We start from the raw sequence: 21,260 nt of genomic DNA on the forward strand, positions 1-21,260 counted from the left end.
AATAGTACAATATAACATCAAATAAACAATCATGAACTCAAATCAAAGACAGAACTCTACATTAGTCTGATGCTACTGAATCTAAAACAAAAATGCCATGTATTCACATCAGCACTGAACTGCATTGTGGGAGTTATTTCCATCCATCAATATTCAGCTCTTTCAGACAAACCTGAGAACAGAAGTGAAGAGAAGAGGAGAATTCTCTCTTACAAACTTCAAAAATGGAGACGTCTGTTTTGCAGCAGTACAGAAATTGTTTTATTTTTTTTTCTTTTATATACGGATGGCCTTTAAAAGTTTTAGACAGAAAAGTTTTACATGAGATTAAGGGGGAAATTAATTCCTTTCTCCTTGATGTTGTTTGAGTCTCTCCTGTTTTCTGTCTATCGGGCACTTCTGAAGAATTGGCACCTCAGTCAACATGAGTTGTGTGTGTGTGTGTGTGTGTGTATCAGATCCGTGTGAGCTGGTGCCACAGACTCGAGGGAAGAATGCTCTCCACCTTCTCCATGATGAAGTTCAGCGGGGCGAACAGCGTGCTCAGAAACTGAGGAGAAACAGACAGAAACCAGTCAAACTGCTCTCGAAATCACAGCATTCAGTCAATATGAGGAAAACACTGAGAAAACACAAAGCACTTCAGCTTCAGGTGATCCGACTGGAATGGGATCCGGTTATTCTGCCAATAGTCGCACTATAATATTACAGGTTAAAATAAACAACAGAGCCCAGACTATTATATTCAACTATTTATTTTCACATATAATAATGACACTCAAGTTGTATACAAACATTTCAATTGCACGTAAAGGTAGTTTTCATAAAACTCTTCATCACAAGACGACGACTTGGATTCAACCGTTCTTTTATGATCTCTTTATGAACGTTATGAAGCGTCAGAGTTTTGGATGAAGAGACTTTCAATGAAGGGACAGAAATCTCTCAGAATTCATTCAAAATATCAGTAACGCTTTGCTTTAAAGCCTTTATATGTATAATGCATAATAAAAGTATTTTTAATGCATTTATTGTAATCACGTTACCTCTTCAGAAAGCCTAATGCATTAAAACACGCTACAAACAACCAATTTCATATGGAAAAAGGAATCTGCAAATATTATAATGCATTTTAACTTTGGTTACCATTATTTATGAAAAGATATAAAGCATTATAATGTACATTGTGAATGCCTTTATGATGCATTTAAGCAAAGTGTTGGCAAAAAATGTGCTTTCTGAAGATGAACGAAACTCTTCTGTGTTTGACTGATGTGAAGGAGAGTAACTGAGGACAGAATGATGAATGCTGGGTAAGCTCTCTCTTTAATGGTGTGTGTGTGTGTGTGTGTGTGTGTGTGTGATACTCACGGCTTTAGCGAACACTCCCATGAGCTCCGGGAACTGATGCGTGAGCAGCGCTAGCATCGCTGTGAAGGAGCAGAGACCCGCCGTGAACAGGATGAAGAACGGCAGCTCTTTCTTGGGATACACTGACACCTCGTGGAACACTGCTTACACACACACACAAACACACACACACACACACACACACACGCACACACACGCACACACACGCACACACACACTCAGGGTTAACTACTAATGCAACATCAGTCAATAATCACATGACTTAAAGACACTGACGCACGTTCATCGCTCACACATGAAACAGAGCTGAGTCTGAACGACTGAAGCGACTGATTCGGTCACACAGCGGACAGGCTTATCAAACGCTTATCAAACGCTTATCAAACGCTTATCAAACGCTTATCAAACGCTTATCAAACGCTTCTGTTCTTTAAGGTGTTTTTGGAGATTGACAGCTGTGTTCGCTATAACAATAACAGCATACGCGTTTAACTAGTGTTCATTTCATTAATGAAAAATGTTGATTGAAGGCCTTTTCCCCATGACTAAGATAAAGACGACAACATTAAACAGTAACTCTGACTAGATCTGGATCCTACAGTCGGTCTGTGTTGCTCCTGACTGAGTCTGTCATCCAAACATGAGCTCGACATCATTCCTGGAGAATAAATGCACTCACGCAACCTCTGTGAGACCATACAGTCTTTCTGCTGTTGTTTCAATAGAAAACATTAACTTAAGTTTTGGCTTTCGAGAGAAACTTTTTTATGGAAAGTTTTACCAGTTTTCATAATGTAGAGCGTGTTAATTTACATGATAATATTATGAGGAAACTAGATGAGTAAAATAAAGCATGTGTTTGACTCCACGTTCTCGATTTGTTCTGACAGGAGAAAGACGACAATCATTCACAGTAATCATGATTACAATTGAGCAAAATCATTGAGATTATCAGTTGAACTATTACACAGCATGACTAAATATGACCGCGTTTGTATTGATCAATCAAAAAACATGACAACTAAAAAGTCGATTTGAGCGTAAAGGATAAGCGTCTGTCAGAGCGAGCGTCAGTGATCATCTGGTGTATTACAGACAGGAGAAGCTCTTACTGGGCAGCAGTTCTCGGTCAGCCGTCTCTGTGCACACCGGATACGGGTAAAACAAGTGTCCTTTCTCCAGAGGATACGGGATCATCCTGAAAGCTGAAGCATCAGTCCATCAACATCTAATGCATCTCCAACACTTTCACCAGAATCTTCACTTTCATCTCAACCCTTCAGTGTGAGTTACATATTCCATTTCTGTCACGGATGGAGTTCCTCGTCAGTCGGGCTTTAAAAGACACTTAAAGTCCCCTGTAATCAATCATTTTATCCCTTCAAACTCGTCTTTGATCACCAAAATGACATATTTCTGTTTTTTTCCTTTAAAAAATAAATTCTTCTTGCCTTAAAATAGCTTGAATGTAACTCGACACCCTTGCCTCATTTAGTATGCGCGGTTCAATGAATATGCAAATGAGCCCCGCCTCCACTCACTCAGCTCAGAGATCCACTGGTTGACGATCACACGTTGATCTGATTGGTTACAAGGTAGTTTGTGACGTCAGAAACACCAGCGATTTCAAAGCGTGTTTTTGAGACTGTCTTTGGTTCACTGCAGTTTTAAGGAGGAAATACTCAGCAATGGAGTCGACTTTACATAGACACCACATAGACACATAAACAACATTAAAAGCTGGATTTTCACCACAGGGGGACTTTAACATTCAGTAATTTTGTTGATCTGACTGCACCCATGATTTTGGATGAGAATAAAACTTGATCTGAATAATGACTATCATCTTTACAGCTGAATCTGAACGTTATGTAAGAATGTAAGTCTGATCATTGATTCTGTTATTTTCCTGTTTATTACAGTGAAGCTGCTTTGAAACGTTCTGTACTGTATAGAGCGCTGTAGAAATAAAGCTGAGGCGGCGCAGGTTTCTCTGAATCTGACATGATGCTTTGTCATAATGTTGAGTAAATCTGTAGTTGCTGTGATGGAGTCGTCTGTCTCGGATATGATTCATGGTTCTGGACTGTGACTTCTTAAAGCAGGGTTCACCAATCTCGGTCCTGGAGGGCCGCTGTCCTGCAGAGTTTAGCTCCGACCAGCTCCAGCACACCAGTTTGAAAGTTTCTAGTATGCCTAGTGAGACCTTGATTAGCTGGTTCAGGTGTGTTTAATTGGGGTCGGAGCTAAACTCTGCAGGACAGCGGCCCTCCAGGACTGAGACTGGTGAACCCTGTCTTAAAGTCTCCATGAAATCAAAATGGACACTTCTTGTTTCTTCTATGGAATATTGCAGTGTTTATTTGAAATGATTTATCGGTGCACATCATCATTATTGTGTTAAATTCATGTTCCTGGTCATCTTGAATAACAGCAGCATCTAGGGCAGTGTTACTCATTGCGCGGCTCGCCAAGCTTTAATTTGTGGCTCGCATGGCGGTAAATATAATATGTTGATATGATAATGCATTCACTAGAGATATTTCATAAAAACATTAATAACAAGTAGGGCTTTAACATAACCTGTTAAAAACTAAAAGTGTCAGCTCTATTACAAATAATTTCGATCGGATTGAAAGGGGTGGTTTATCGAGAGAACATGAAAAAACTTGATCGATTGAAAACCGAAACTGAAAGGACGACGTGTGACGCGCTGAACGAGCTGTTCTCCTGATGAATAAAGTGTCATATAAATGAGTGTCCTGTCATTCTATAATTCTTTCACTCAGCATCTGTGAAGTGAAGCAGGACAACGGCTCACCAGTCCTTGTTTCAGATTATCATACGACTGGTTTGGGGCATTTTTACTGCGTGAAAAATACAAACAGCACGGCACAACGGTTCATATGTTCATATTCCGATTTGAATCTTTTGACTTATAAACGCGCACATCAACCCGATCATGCATCACATCACGATGTTTAGCGTTCATGTAAACTACAATACATTCAGATTCATCAATCGGAATGAATTCAGTCCGACTGAAACAAAAGTTGTGCATGTAAATATCCAGTCTCTGCAGAGATGCCAGTTATATGCGGTCTTCCAGCTCTTAACGCTGCATGTGCTCCTGGATGGTTAGATAGGCCTACAAGATGGGCTAATGTAGAAAAAAATAACTTAAGGTCATTCTGGGATGAACATTTTCTGGAAATCCCTTTTTTTTTCATTAAAGGAAATCATCTTGTCTCAGTTACAAATTTGACTGATAAATCATAAATAATGGGGTTTTTTTTTCACCCTTTTGTATTTATTGCATTGCATATTGTATTGTTCAGGGGTGACAGATTGATAAGCAGACATGGTGTTTATGACTGGATGTAACTTTTTATACTTTGCGGTAAAATGGCTCTCCTACTGACTTTGTCCTATCAGTGCGGCTCACCACTGATCTAGGGTGACCACCTGTCCTGCACAGCATTTTCACCCCTTGTCCCGCACGTCGCATATTGAGAAAATGTCCCGCATTTTCATCAGTCTATTGGTTTTTAATTATCATATTAAGAAAACGTGCATGCGTTCTTTTGCCTTTTTAAGAAAGCATTTTCTTTATTCTTTTTGCGGCGTAACTTTCACCTATATTTAACTGCGCTTCGTCAGAAGTACAAATCCAACAGCTGTTTTTTAAATCCTATCCAATGGTTGAAAGGAAAGGAGTAAACATGGTCACTAGGTTGTGACAGCTGTCAATCAAAATGTGGACCGGTGATTGTTCCATGTGTTCCCTGTCAGAAAACATGGATAATTCGGTCAATTAAAATGTCAATTAAACAGAATTGATCAACTTGTCTGCCTGCTGTGGTTGTTTTAATTCACATTCTTTCTAAAAATATGAGTTTTTGGTTTAATATATTCTTAATATATAAGACTGTCAATGATCTAATTTCATGTTGCTTTATATTTTATTTGCTCATTGTTTATTTTGTTGGATTTTAGTTGGACTTGGTCAGAACTGTTTCAAAAATAGTGATCTGCATGAGTCCTGCTGCTTTTGGGCTCAGTGATGTTGAATTTAAATGACATGTCAAATAATGTTATGTAACATTTTGATGTAATGGTGTTTTCTGGAAGGGACTAAAGAACAAATAACTTGTTTTTATTAAAGGGATAGTTCACCCAAAAATGAAAATTCTGTCATCATTTACTCTCCCTCAAGTTGTTCCAAACCTGTATGACTTTCCTTCTTCTGCTGAACACAAAAGAAGATATTTTGAAGAAAGTCGGTAACCAAACGACTGATGGACCCCATTGACTTCCATAGTAGGAAAAAAAAATACTATGGAAGTCAATTTTTATTTATTTATTTGTTTATTTGACAGGGACATTGCACAACAAATGTGTTGCACAGACCAGAGATAGCTACAAGCTAATTTTCGTCTGTAGTCCCTGGGCAGAGGCAAAGTGACAGCAGGTTATTACAGTGGACAATGAGCATTCCCACTGATGAGTCCATTCACAATACAAAATACAGATAAAACACCTACAAAAGGATCATCTCAGCAAACATGCAATTGCAATACCTTTACAACTATTTACAGTTCCCTTTTAAATTTACCTTCTTACATTTTTAACAATACCCCAATTAACCAGTTGTGCTAATGATCACAAATCTGACCGTCTTTCAACCACTTCTTTAGGTTAAGTTTAAACTGTTGCAAGGTGCTACTCTCTCGCACAGTTAAAGGCAACGAGTTCCACATCCCTGCAGCTTTCACAGAGAAGCAATTCTGTCTGAAGGTAGAGGACCTAAAGTTGACATAACAGTCTCCTCTGGAAGAGGCTCGCGTTGTTCTAAGTCCTGCCTCTTCACACGATTTCACAAACATTCTCAGGGGCTGTGGTGCCAAATCATGAAAAATTTTATATAATAAACTGACATTCGAAAACAAAACGAAATTTTCAAACGTTAATAATTTATATTTCTTCACAATGTTACAGTAATGGTATGAAACAGGTTTTCTATCTAAAATTTTGAGCGCCTGTTTGTACAAGCTTTGGAGCGGCTGTAACGCAGAGTTGGTTGATAGAGACCAATTTGTGATGCAATATGTAAAATGAGACAATATCATCGCATGCATATAAAGCTTGGCTGCATCTGTGCTCATTTGCGGGCGAATATATCTGAACTGCGATAAATTAAATTTGACAGTTTTTATCAGTTTTGAAACATGCTTTTTAAACGACAGTGTCCTGTCCAACACTACGCCTAAATACTTGACAGGCTTCGCGAATTCTTGTTCCTTTTACAATAATTTCCGACACAGAGTGAGAAGTATTCCTTATTGATAAAAACGTACTAACAGTTTTGCTAAAATTTAGTGTCAAGCATGATTGCACCCAGGGCTCGCAAAATCGCCTGCCCGACGTCCCGGGGCTATTGTGTTTTCCAGTCGGGCTACCAAAATGCATAACCGGCCTGCCCGACGGGCTATCTGAAATAGTGTTCGCTTCAGTCTTGTTATAATCAGATTCAGCGCGTTCTTCATCTTCACTCCGCAGCGGCGCAGAGGAGAGCGCACGTCAGAAAGGTGTGTGTGTGTGTGTGTGTGTTCATCTGAGTCTCATTGGTCTGTCAATGTCAGAATATTTGAGATGACCAATCAAATCAAAGTAGGCGGGCTTTATGTTCACAAGAAGCTGCTGAGCGCGAATTTGAGCAGAGCGACTGACGCTTTGGTTTACGGCCAAGTGCGAGATAAGATGTAAGTAGCTAAACTAAACATTTCATATTTGACAGCTTTTTTAGGTCATAAATGTGAAACGAATGACAAAAATAATCAGACAAACGAAAATACTTTTGTCGAATTTCGCCATTTTGAACTGAAAATAGGCCTATGTAACGTGACTAATAATTAGTTTACTGTCATTATTTGTGAGGGGACATTAACAGAGCATTAACAAAGCCGTTTTCATGTTAGGCACAAGATTAATAATGAATGTGTACATGTTGAGAATTAATATACAATTTGTAGCCTTCAGTAAAGCCTTCTCCTAAAAAAGTTCAGCTTTAGGAGGGAAGAGACAGGGTAAGATGAGGAGACTGAGAGAAAAAGAAAGAGTGAATGATAAGAAGTGAGAGCAGGTATTGACACATAATCTACTGCCCACTGACATTGTTTTAAAGCTATTTCGTATCCTTTTTTGGCCTTCAAACGTCTTGAAATGGACATATCAGAGAAATAAAAAATTTGAACCCCCTAATAACCTTAAATGTTGGACCTATTCGATTATAAAGCCCTGTATTAGGAATAAGATCAATAATGAATGTGTACATACTGTGAATGAATTTAATAAACTTAGTTAGGCTACCTAGCTTTCCTAGTAGCTTTCAGTAAATTAATGCATCTGAGAAAATGATTAATAAATCAACCTATCAGTTGACCCTATGTTTACTTCACTGACAGACAGAAATGAAAAGCCTATATCAGTCAAAGCTCAGCTTTAGGAGGGGAAGAGACAGAGCAAGATAAAAACAAAGAGAATAGGAGTGTGATGCTGATGAGGAGAGAAAAATAATCAGCTGCCCACTTACATGGTTTTAAAGCTATTGTTATCCAATTTTTTTGGCCCTCAAAACATCTTAAAATGCACATATGTAGATCAGAGAAATCAAAATTTTCTCGGGGGTGCCCCCGAACCGCCCTGACTAGTCTAACTCACATTCGGGACATCAGTGATGATAAAACACTGCCATCTGCATGTTAAAGAAACTTACTAGTGAGCATTAGACCCTAAACTAAAGTGTTACTTTTTTTTTTTTTTTATCATACACTCATTGGGGGCTCAGACACAGACTGATTCATGTTCCATACTGGTCACACACCTTTCAGTTCAGTTAGAACCAGATGCATATTTGTTGATATTTTGTGTTTTGAAAAAGTTTTTGATTCATTGTTTTGACTCCTAACCAATATTCTACATTAAAAAATTCATTTCGGGCTACCAAAATCTGAAGAGTGCCTGCCCGAAGGGCTACCAGCGATTTTGAAATTTTGCGAGCCCTGGCACCATCCAATCTGAAATTTTTTCCATCGCTCCCTGGAGCACAGCTGCTACTTTCTGACTTGATTTCGCATGGACATATATCACTGCGTCATCGGCGTACATTTGTACGTCAACTTCAGGACAAATAGCTGGAAGATCATTTATGTAAACACTGAACAAGAGAGGGCCCAAAATGGAGCCTTGTGGCACCCCAACTGAGCAGTCTAAAAACGAAGAAATAGTGCTCTTAATTCTTGTGCAGTGCTTCCTATTCTCCAAATAAGATTTAAACCATCGTAATGTCTCGTCAGAAATATTGTGAGCAGACAATTTAGATAACAGGATGTCATGGTTTACCGTGTCGAATGCTCTTTTCAGATCTAAAAATATGGCACCCACCACCCCCCCTTTATCCAACATGGCTTTGAGTTGTTCAACAAAATAACAAAGTGCCGTTTCAGTCGAATGGTGTTTTCTAAAACCGAACTGAAGTGGATTCAGGGGGTGCTCTCCATAATTCAAATGATCCATCAGTTGCATGGCCACTACTTTCTCGACTACTTTCAATATCACAGGTAGGATACTCACTGGTCTGTAGCTTTATCTCCTCCCTTATGGAAAGGTGTAACCACTGCCTGTTTTAGACAGTCGGGGAAGACCGCTTCTCTGATGGACGGATTGATTAGCTGAGTAGTAGGTCGACATAGGGTGGCAGCGTTCCTTCTAATCATACACAAATCTAAACCATAACCATCCTGTGACTTTGAAATTTTAAGTCCTTGTAAAATTTTAAGGACTTCTTGCTCCGAGACCTCACTTAAGTGAAACACTGGTTTAGCTGAATCTACATATTTCATTTCCATTGTTCTGTTACCAAAAACAACAACCAAATCATTAACAGAATCTTTAAAAAAACTATTAAAAGCACTAGCTACCTTTGATTCTTCTTGCGTTAAAACATTGTTTATTTTAATTTCATAACATTTATGAGACGTTTTTTTCTGAGAAATAGTATTAATGTGCTTCCAGACTAAGTGATTGTTTCCTTTAGTTTGTGTTATCAAATCAATAAAAAAGTTTGCTTTCGAAGTCCTTAGTTCTTTCACTACTTTATTCCGATAATCCTTGAATAGACGCATATCATTTTCAATGTTCGATTTTAAAGCCTTTTTAAGTAGATAATCTCTTCTCCTCATCAATTTCCAAATGTCTTTTGTCAACCAGGGTAAATGTGCCTTTTTGTTCAAGTTAACGCACTTTTGAATACATTTCACCTTCACGTTATTGATTAGATCTAAAAAGCTCCCACAAAATGAGCCTATTTCATCATTAGAGTTCAAAACATTCCAGTCTACCTTCTCCAACTCTTGGTCAAAATGTGCCAAATCTTTATTGGGTATTTTATAAAAGGCCTCTTTCTTATTTGTTCTAAATGTAAATCTATTTTTGTTTAATTTCCTTGCTATAAGAACTAAATTATGATCTGACATGCCTGTGATAAAATTAAAAGATTTTATTATTCTGTCAGATTTATTTGAAAATACCAGGTCGATTTGTGTTTTAGATGTTTTAGTTATCCTTGTCGGTCCTTGTTGGTCCCCAAGTCAATGGGGTCCAGCAACTGTTTAATTACCATCCTTCTTTAAAATATCTTCTTTTGTGTTCAGCAGAAGAAAGTAAGTCATACAGGTTTGGAACAACTTGAGGGAGAGTAAATGATGACAGAATTTTCATTTTTGGGTGAACTATTCCTTTAAGTTAGATAGACATTATATAACAGTTTCAGGTTATGTTTTAGTGTTGGTAACATGTCCCACATTGTCCCACACAAACTTATAATAGTCCCACATTTGGTTTGTTTGATGGTGGTCACCCTAGCAGCATCTCTTCTCTTCTCTGATGACGAGGGCGGGGCAACCTGTCACTCACATGAGATCAGCCAATAGCAAACCACAACCATCCAACCATCCAATCAATTCCCCACAGACAATCAAGCCCCTCCCACATTTGTTCTTGTTCTTTGTTTCTCATTAGAGAAGAGAAGCCGAGCGCAGGATCTGTTTGTGTAGCACAGATCTGGTCCCTCATCTTCAGTGTGTGTGTGTGTGTCCCTCATTTTCAGTGTGTGTGTGTGTGTCCCTCATTTTCAGTGTGTGTTGTGTGTGTGTGTGTCCCTCATCTTCAGTGTGTGTTGTGTGTGTGTGTGTCCCTCATCTTCAGTGTGTGTTGTGTGTGTGGGTCCCTCATCTTCAGTGTGTGTTGTGTGTGTGGGTCCCTCATCTTCAGTGTGTGTTGTGTGTGTGGGTCCCTCATCTTCAGTGTGTGTTGTGTGTGTGGGTCCCTCATCTTCAGTGTGTGTGTGTGTGTGTCCCTCATCTCCAGTGAGTGTTGTGTGTGTGTGTGTCCCTCATCTTCAGTGTGTGTTGTGTGTGTGGGTCCCTCATCTTCAGTGTGTGTGTGTGTGTGTCCCTCATTTTCAGTGTGTGTTGTGTGTGTGTGTGTCCCTCATCTTCAGTGTGTGTTGTGTGTGTGGGTCCCTCATCTTCAGTGTGTGTTGTGTGTGTGGGTCCCTCATCTTCAGTGTGTGTGTGTGTGTGTCCCTCATTTTCAGTGTGTGTGTGTGTGTGTGTGTGTGTGTGTCCCTCATCTTCAGTGAGTGTTGTGTGTGTGTGTGTGTGTGTGTGTGTGGGTCCCTCATCTTCAGTGTGTGTTGTGTGTGTGTGTGTGTGTGTGTGTCCCTCATCTTCAGTGTGTGTGTGTGTGTGTGTGTGTGTCCCTCATCTTCAGTGTGTGTGTGTGTGTGTGTGTGTCCCTCATCTTCAGTGTGTGTGTGTGTCCCTCATCTTCAGTGTGTGTGTGTGTGTGTGTGTGTGTGTGTCCCTCATCTTCAGTGTGTGTGTTTTGTGTGTCCCTCATCTTCAGTGTGTGTGTGTGTCCCTCATCTTCAGTGTGTGTCTGTGTGTGTGTGTCCCTCATCTTCAGTGAGTGTTGTGTGTGTGTGTGTGTCCCTCATCTTCAGTGTGTGTTGTGTGTGTGTGTGTCTGTCCCTCATCTTCAGAGTGTGTGTGTGTGTCCCTCATCTTCAGTGTGTGTTTTGTGTGTGTGTGTGTGTCCCTCATCTTCAGTGTGTGTGTGTGTCCCTCATCTTCAGCGTGTGTGTGTGTGTGTGTCCCTCATCTTCAGTGTGTGTGTTTTGTGTGTCCCTCATCTTCAGTGTGTGTGTGTGTCCCTCATCTTCAGTGTGTGTGTTTTGTGTGTCCCTCATCTTCAGTGTGTGTGTGTGTGTCCCTCATCTTCAGAGTGTGTGTGTGTGTGTCCCTCATCTTCAGTGTGTGTGTTTTGTGTGTCCCTCATCTTCAGTGTGTGTGTGTCTGTCCCTCATCTTCAGTGTGTGTTTTGTGTGTGTGTGTGTGTGTCCCTCATCTTCAGTGTGTGTGTCCCTCATCTTCAGCGTGTGTGTGTGTGTCCCTCATCTTCAGCGTGTGTGTGTGTGTCCCTCATCTTCAGTGTGTGTGTTTTGTGTGTCCCTCATCTTCAGTGTGTGTGTGTGTCCCTCATCTTCAGCGTGTGTGTGTGTCCCTCATCTTCAGCGTGTGTGTGTCCCTCATCTTCAGCGTGTGTGTGTGTGTGTCCCCCTCATCTTCAGTGTGTGTGTTTTGTGTGTCCCTCATCTTCAGTGTGTGTGTGTGTGTCCCTCATCTTCAGTGTGTGTGTGTGTGTGTGTGTGTGTGTCCCTCATCTTCAGTGAGTGTTGTGTGTGTGTCCCTCATCTTCAGTGTGTGTGTGTGTGTGTGTGTGTGTGTCCCTCATCTTCAGTGAGTGTTGTGTGTGTGTGTGTCCCTCATCTTCAGTGAGTGTTGTGTGTGTGTGTGTCCCTCATCTTCAGTGTGTGTGTGTGTCCCTCATCTTCAGTGTGTGTGTGTGTGTGTGTGTGTGTGTGTGTGTCCCTCATCTTCAGTGTGTGTGTGTGTGTGTGTGTGTGTGTGTGTGTGTGTCCCTCATCTTCAGTGTGTGTGTGTGTGTGTGTGTGTGTGTGTGTGTGTGTCCCTCATCTTCAGTGTGTGTGTGTGTGTGTGTGTGTGTGTGTGTGTGTGTGTCCCTCATCTTCAGTGTGTGTGTTTTGTGTGTCCCTCATCTTCAGTGTGTGTGTGTGTGTGTGTGTGTGTGTGTGTGTGTGTCCCTCATCTTCAGTGTGTGTTGTGTGTGTGTGTCTGTCCCTCATCTTCAGAGTGTGTGTGTGTGTGTCCCTCATCTTCAGTGTGTGTTTTGTGTGTGTGTGTGTGTCCCTCATCTTCAGTGTGTGTGTGTGTCCCTCATCTTCAGCGTGTGTGTGTGTGTGTCCCTCATCTTCAGCGTGTGTGTGTGTGTGTGTGTCCCTCATCTTCAGCGTGTGTGTGTGTGTGTCCCTCATCTTCAGCGTGTGTGTGTGTGTGTGTGTCCCTCATCTTCAGTGTGTGTTTTGTGTGTGTGTGTGTGTGTGGGTCCCTCATCTCCAGTGAGTGTTGTGTTTTGTGTGTGTGTGTGTGTGTCTCCCTCATCTTCAGTGTGTGTGTGTGTGTGTGTGTCCCTCATCTTCAGTGTGTGTTTTGTGTGTGTGTGTGTGTGTGTGGGTCCCTCATCTCCAGTGAGTGTTGTGTGTGTGTGTGTGTGTGTCCCTCATCTTCAGTGTGTGTTGTGTGTGTGTGTGTAGGTCCCTCATCTCCGGTGAGTGTTGTGTGTTTGTGTGTGTGTGTGTCCCTCATCTTCAGTGTGTGCTGTGTGTGTGTGTGTGTGTGTGTGTGTGTGGGTCCCTCATCTTCAGTGTGTGTTGTGTGTGTGGGTCCCTCATCTTCAGTGAGTGTTGTGTGTGTGTGTGAGTGTGAGTGTGAGTGTGAGAGAGAGAGAGAGAGAGAGAGAGAGAGAGAGAGAGAGAGAGAGAGAGAGAGAGTGAGTGTGTGTGTGTGTGTGTGTGTGTGTGTGTGTGTGTGTGAGAGAGAGAGAGAGAGAGAGTGTGTGTGTGTGTGTGTGTGTGTGTGTGTGTGTGTGTGTGTGTGTGTGTGTGTGAGAGAGAGAGAGAGAGAGAGAGAGAGAGAGAGTGAGTGTGTGTGTGTGTGTGTGTGTGTGTGTGTGTGTGTGTGTGTGTGAGAGAGAGAGAGTGAGTGAGTGTGTGTTTGTTTGTGTGTGTGTGTGTGTGTGTGTGAGAGTGTGTGTCACTCACTTCCCTCCCAGGTGCAGTGCAGCAGGTTGAGCGCTCCCTCGACCCGCTTCCAGTGCTGCAAGTGGAAGAATGTGTATGCGATCGCCTCGCTGTCTCCACGCTTCAGGATGTGCTCCGGTGGCAGGATCAGGCTCTTCATCTCTAAGAGGTACTGAGGAGACACGGGGTAAACACAGGTCTCACACACACACACACACACACACACACACACGCTCTCTCACTCTCACGCTCGTTCGCTCGCACACACACACACACACACGCTCTCTCACGCTCACGCTCACGCACACACACACACACACACACTACTCACTCTCACACTACTCACACCACTCACTCTCATTACTCTCTCACTTTCACACTACTCACTCTCACACTACTCACTCTCACACTACTCACTCTCACACTACTCACTCTCACACTACTCACTCTCACACTACTCACTCTCACACTACTCACTCTCACACTACTCACTCTCACACTACTCACACTACTCACTCTCACACTACTCACTCTCACACTACTCACTCTCACACTACTCACTCACTCTCACACTACTCACTCTCACACTACTCACTCTCACACTACTCACTCTCACACTACTCACACTACTCACTCTCACACTACTCACTCTCACACTACTCACTCTCACACTACTCACTCTCACACTACTCACTCTCACTCCCTCACTTTCACACTACTCACTCTCACACTACTCTCACACTACTCACTCTCACACTACTCACTCTCACACTACTCACTCTCACACTACTCACTCTCACACTACCTCACTACTCACTACTCGCACCACTCACACTCACACTACTCTCACACTACTCACACTACTCGCACCACTCACTCTCACACTACTCTCACTCACACTCACACTACTCACTCTCACACTCACTCAGCTGTGTAACGGTGAGGGAGTGCGGCTCACTTTGGGTACGTGTGGGTTGAACTCCACGGCTCTGTGTATGGCTTCCACTGCATTCATTTCTGCGGTGCTCAAACCTCTCCGTGAAGCCGCCTCTGGAGAAAACCTGCACACACACATTAGAGTTATTACAGCCAAACAAACCAGAGAACCTGCACACACACATTAGAGTTATTACAGCCAAACACACCAGAGAACCTGCACACACACATTAGAGTTATTACAGCCAAACACACCAGAGAACCTGCACACACACAGAGTTATTACAGCCAAACACACCAGAGAACCTGCACACACACATTAGAGTTATTACAGCCAAACACACCAGAGAACCTGCACACACACATTAGAGTTATTACAGCCAAACACACCAGAGAACCTGCACACACACATTAGAGTTATTACAGCCAAACACACCAGAGAACCTGCACACACACATTTGAGTTATTACAGCCAAACACACCAGAGAACCTGCACACACACATTTGAGTTATTACAGCCAAACACACCAGAGAACCTGCACACACACATTATAATTATTACAGCCAAACACACCAGAGAACCTGCACACACACATTTGAGTTATTACAGCCAAACACACCAGAGAACCTGCACACACACATTAGAATTATTACAGCCAAACACACCAGAGAACCTGCACACACACATTTGAGTTATTACAGCCAAACACACCAGAGAACCTGCACACACACATTTGAGTTATTACAGCCAAACACACCAGAGAACCTGCACACACACATTAGAATTATTACAGCCAAACACACCAGAGAACCTGCACACACACATTAGAGTTATTACAGCCAAACACACCAGAGAACCTGCACACACACATTAGAGTTATTACAGCCAAACACACCAGAGAACCTGCACACACACATTATAATTATTACAGCCAAACACACCAGAGAACCTGCACACACACATTAGAGTTATTACAGCCAAACACACCAGAGAACCTGCACACACACATTTGAGTTATTACAGCCAAACACACCAGAGAACCTGCACACACACATTTGAGTTATTACAGCCAAACACACCAGAGAACCTGCACACACACATTAGAATTATTACAGCCAAACACACCAGAGAACCTGCACACACACATTTGAGTTATTACAGCCAAACACACCAGAGAACCTGCACACACACATTTGAGTTATTACAGCCAAACACACCAGAGAACCTGCACACACACATTAGAATTATTACAGCCAAACACACCAGAGAACCTGCACACACACATTATAATTATTACAGCCAAACACACCAGAGAACCTGCACACACACATTTGAGTTATTACAGCCAAACACACCAGAGAACCTGCACACACACATTATAATTATTACAGCCAAACACACCAGAGAACCTGCACACACACATTAGAGTTATTACAGCCAAACACACCAGAGAACCTGCACACACACATTTGAGTTATTACAGCCAAACACACCAGAGAACCTGCACACACACATTAGAGTTATTACAGCCAAACACACCAGAGAACCTACACACACACATTAGAGTTATTACAGCCAAACACACCAGAGAACCTGCACACACACATTAGAGTTATTACAGCCAAACAAACACACCAGAGAACCTGCACACACACATTAGAGTTATTACAGCCAAACACACCAGAGAACATGCACACACACATTAGAGTTATTACAGCCAAACACACCAGAGAACCTGCACACACACATTATAATTATTACAGCCAAACACACCAGAGAACCTGCACACACACATTAGAGTTATTACAGCCAAACACACCAGAGAACCTGCACACACACATTTGAGTTATTACAGCCAAACACACCAGAGAACCTGCACACACACATTTGAGTTATTACAGCCAAACACACCAGAGAACCTGCACACACACATTTGAGTTATTACAGCCAAACACACCAGAGAACATGCACACACACATTTGAGTTATTACAGCCAAACACACCAGAGAACCTGCACACACACATTAGAGTTATTACAGCCAAACACACCAGAGAACATGCACACACACATTTGAGTTATTACAGCCAAACACACCAGAGAACCTGCACACACACATTAGTTATTACAGCCAAACACACCAGAGAACATGCACACACACATTTGAGTTATTACAGCCAAACACACCAGAGAACCTGCACACACACATTAGAGTTATTACAGCCAAACACACCAGAGAACCTGCACACACACATTTGAGTTATTACAGCCAAACACACCAGAGAACCTGCACACACACATTAGAGTTATTACAGCCAAACACACCAGAGAACCTGCACACACACATTTGAGTTATTACAGCCAAACACACCAGAGAACCTGCACACACACATTTGAGTTATTACAGCCAAACACACCAGAGAACCTGCACACACACATTAGAGTTATTACAGCCAAACACACCAGATAACCTGCACACACACATTAGAGTTATTACAGCCAAACACACCAGAGAACATGCACACACACATTTGAGTTATTACAGCCAAACACACCAGAGAACCTGCACACACACATTAGAGTTATTACAGCCAAACACACCAGAGAACATGCACACACACATTTGAGTTATTACAGCCAAACACACCAGAGAACCTGCACACACACATTTGAGTTATTACAGCCAAACACACCAGAGAACATGCACACACACATTTGAGTTATTACAGCCAAACACACCAGAGAACCTGCACACACACATTAGAGTTATTACAGCCAAACACACCAGAGAACCTGCACACACACATTTGAGTTATTACAGCCAAACACACCAGAGAACCTGCACACACACATTAGAGTTATTACAGCCAAACACACCAGAGAACCTGCACACACACATTAGAGTTATTACAGCCAAACACACCAGAGAACCTGCACACACACATTAGAGTTATTACAGCCAAACACACCAGAGAACCTGCACACACACATTAGAGTTATTACAGCCAAACACACCAGAGAACCTGCACACACACATTAGAGTTATTACAGCCAAACACACCAGAGAACATGCACACACACATTTGAGTTATTACAGCCAAACACACCAGAGAACCTGCACACACACATTAGAGTTATTACAGCCAAACACACCAGAGAACCTGCACACACACATTTGAGTTATTACAGCCAAACACACCAGAGAACCTGCACACACACATTAGAGTTATTACAGCCAAACACACCAGAGAACCTGCACACACACATTAGAGTTATTACAGCCAAACACACCAGAGAACCTGCACACACACATTAGAGTTATTACAGCCAAACACACCAGAGAACCTGCACACACACATTAGAGTTATTACAGCCAAACACACCAGAGAACCTGCACACACACATTAGAGTTATTACAGCCAAACACACCAGAGAACCTGCACACACACATTAGAGTTATTACAGCCAAACACACCAGAGAACCTGCACACACACATTTGAGTTATTACAGCCAAACACACCAGAGAACCTGCACACACACATTAGAGTTATTACAGCCAAACACACCAGAGAACCTGCACACACACATTAGAGTTATTACAGCCAAACACACCAGAGAACATGCACACACACATTAGAGTTATTACAGCCAAACACACCAGAGAACCTGCACACACACATTAGAGTTATTACAGCCAAACACACCAGAGAACCTGCACACACACATTAGAGTTATTACAGCCAAACACACCAGAGAACATGCACACACACATTAGAGTTATTACAGCCAAACACACCAGAGAACCTGCACACACACATTAGAGTTATTACAGCCAAACACACCAGAGAACCTGCACACACACATTTGAGTTATTACAGCCAAACACACCAGAGAACCTGCACACACACATTAGAGTTATTACAGCCAAACACACCAGAGAACCTGCACACACACATTAGAGTTATTACAGCTAAACACACCAGAGAACCTGCACACACACATTAGAGTTATTACAGTCAAACACACCAGAGAACCTGCACACACACAGAGTTATTACAGCTAAACACACCAGAGAACCTGCACACACACATTAGAGTTATTACAGCCAAACACACCAGAGAACCTGCACACACACATTAGAGTTATTACAGCCAAACACACCAGAGAACCTGCACACACACAGAGTTATTACAGCTAAACACACCAGAGAACCTGCACACACACATTAGAGTTATTACAGCCAAACACACCAGAGAACCTGCACACACACATTAGAGTTATTACAGTCAAACACACCAGAGAACCTGCACACACACAGAGTTATTACAGCTAAACACACCAGAGAACCTGCACACACACATTAGAGTTATTACAGCCAAACACACCAGAGAACCTGCACACACACATTAGAGTTATTACAGCCAAACACACCAGAGAACCTGCACACACACATTAGAGTTATTACAGCCAAACACACCAGAGAACCTGCACACACACATTTGAGTTATTACAGCCAAACACACCAGAGAACCTGCACACACACATTAGAGTTATTACAGCCAAACACACCAGATAACCTGCACACACACATTAGAGTTATTACAGCCAAACACACCAGAGAACCTGCACACACACATTAGAGTTATTACAGCCAAACACACCAGAGAACCTGCACACACACATTAGAGTTATTACAGCCAAACACACCAGAGAACCTGCACACACACATTTGAGTTATTACAGCCAAACACACCAGAGAACCTGCACACACACATTTGAGTTATTACAGCCAAACACACCAGAGAACCTGCACACACACATTAGAGTTATTACAGCCAAACACACCAGAGAACCTGCACACACACATTAGAGTTATTACAGCCAAACACACCAGAGAACATGCACACACACATTAGAGTTATTACAGCCAAACACACCAGAGAACCTGCACACACACATTAGAGTTATTACAGCCAAACACACCAGAGAACCTGCACACACACATTAGAGTTATTACAGCCAAACACACCAGAGAACATGCACACACACATTAGAGTTATTACAGCCAAACACACCAGAGAACCTGCACACACACATTAGAGTTATTACAGCCAAACACACCAGAGAACATGCACACACACATTAGAGTTATTACAGCCAAACACACCAGAGAACCTGCACACACACATTAGAGTTATTACAGCCAAACACACCAGAGAACCTGCACACACACATTTGAGTTATTACAGCCAAACACACCAGAGAACCTGCACACACACATTAGAGTTATTACAGCCAAACACACCAGAGAACCTGCACACACACATTAGAGTTATTACAGCTAAACACACCAGAGAACCTGCACACACACATTAGAGTTATTACAGTCAAACACACCAGAGAACCTGCACACACACAGAGTTATTACAGCTAAACACACCAGAGAACCTGCACACACACATTAGAGTTATTACAGCCAAACACACCAGAGAACCTGCACACACACATTAGAGTTATTACAGCCAAACACACCAGAGAACCTGCACACACACAGAGTTATTACAGCTAAACACACCAGAGAACCTGCACACACACATTAGAGTTATTACAGCCAAACACACCAGAGAACCTGCACACACACATTAGAGTTATTACAGCCAAACACACCAGAGAACCTGCACACACACATTAGAGTTATTACAGCTAAACACACCAGCTCTGATTAATACTGCCTGAATCATAATCATACACTGTTTGCTCGTTGGCCAGAGGTTTCTCCCAAGGTTTTCTCTCCATTCTGTCACTGATGGAGTTTGGGTTCCTGCCACTCAATTTTCAAAACTATTACTGATCTGACTGTACTGACGCTGTGTTATGAGAACTGAACTGAGCTGATGATGACATCACTGTTTTCTCAAGAACTGCTTTATAGATTAAATGAACTAATTTAATAATTGATGATCTTTACACTGACTTCAGCTGAACAGACGAAATGAATAATTTTCCTGTTTATCACTGTAAAGCTGAAACCATCTGTAATGTATAAAAGCGCAATAGAAATAAAGCTGACTTGACTAATATGATTTTTTTTAAAACCTGATATCAGTCTATAATGAGTATATTATTATGAGAATGATTTCCCCTTCTTTGAGCCGTTTGTAAGTTGAATGTTACAGCTTTAAACGCTTCCAGTTATTTTACCTTTACAAAACCAGTCCGTTATGCTGCTTTATATTTCTTATCATATTATTTTAATTTATTAGCATAATCATAAACACAGTGGCTTGTAGTACAAATAGTTGTATCGTTTACTGCAGTTTGTTTTTCTTCTATAGCGGCTAATGAATCAGAGCATTGCTAAATAAGGTGGATGTGTGCAAAGTTCCTGCTCAATGATATATAACTAACAGTGCAGAAACTCTGAGTGACATCTGCTGCATTCACGTGAGAAACACCTATACTATGTAGCATTCATTTATTTTGCAATTAAACCGTTTTCAAGCCTGTCATGAATAACAGAGCAGGCGAATGCGAACTCACTTATCGGACACGGCTCTGGCCTTCAGAAGCGCCGCTGTGTAGCAGATCGTGGCGGATTTTGGCAAACTGATGTCTGTGGAAGACAACAATCATGTGATGATTGAGAAGTACATCATTATCCATAAGAGACTCAAAACATACGCCTGAGGACTCAAACACAAGGTTTGTAAAAACAGGGTGGAAAAGGGCCAAA

General features: G+C 41.8%; 1 protein-coding gene across 5 annotated transcripts in view; it reads right to left on the bottom strand.

Annotated features, from left to right (window-relative positions):
* Positions 1-237: 237 nt before the first annotated feature.
* Positions 238-21,260, bottom strand: part of st7 (suppression of tumorigenicity 7) — a 50,529-nt gene continuing 29,506 nt past the window's right edge. For 3 of the 5 annotated variants that reach the window (XM_084123874.1, XM_084123877.1, XM_084123876.1), the window contains 6 exons: positions 21,068-21,140; positions 14,550-14,652; positions 13,613-13,763; positions 2,484-2,576; positions 1,372-1,514; positions 238-550 (listed from right to left, as the gene is read on the bottom strand). In XM_084123874.1, coding sequence (XP_083980000.1) covers positions 455-550; positions 1,372-1,514; positions 2,484-2,576; positions 13,613-13,763; positions 14,550-14,652; positions 21,068-21,140 — 659 coding nt within the window. In that variant the 3' untranslated portion in view covers positions 238-454. The remainder of the gene's footprint in view (positions 551-1,371; positions 1,515-2,483; positions 2,577-13,612; positions 13,764-14,549; positions 14,653-21,067; positions 21,141-21,260) is intronic. The other 2 variants (XM_084123875.1, XM_084123878.1) reach the window with 1 other exon arrangement.

This window comes from Abramis brama (assembly GCF_963993115.1).
Source record: "Abramis brama genome assembly, chromosome: 9".
NCBI classification, from domain to species: domain Eukaryota; kingdom Metazoa; phylum Chordata; class Actinopteri; order Cypriniformes; family Leuciscidae; genus Abramis; species Abramis brama.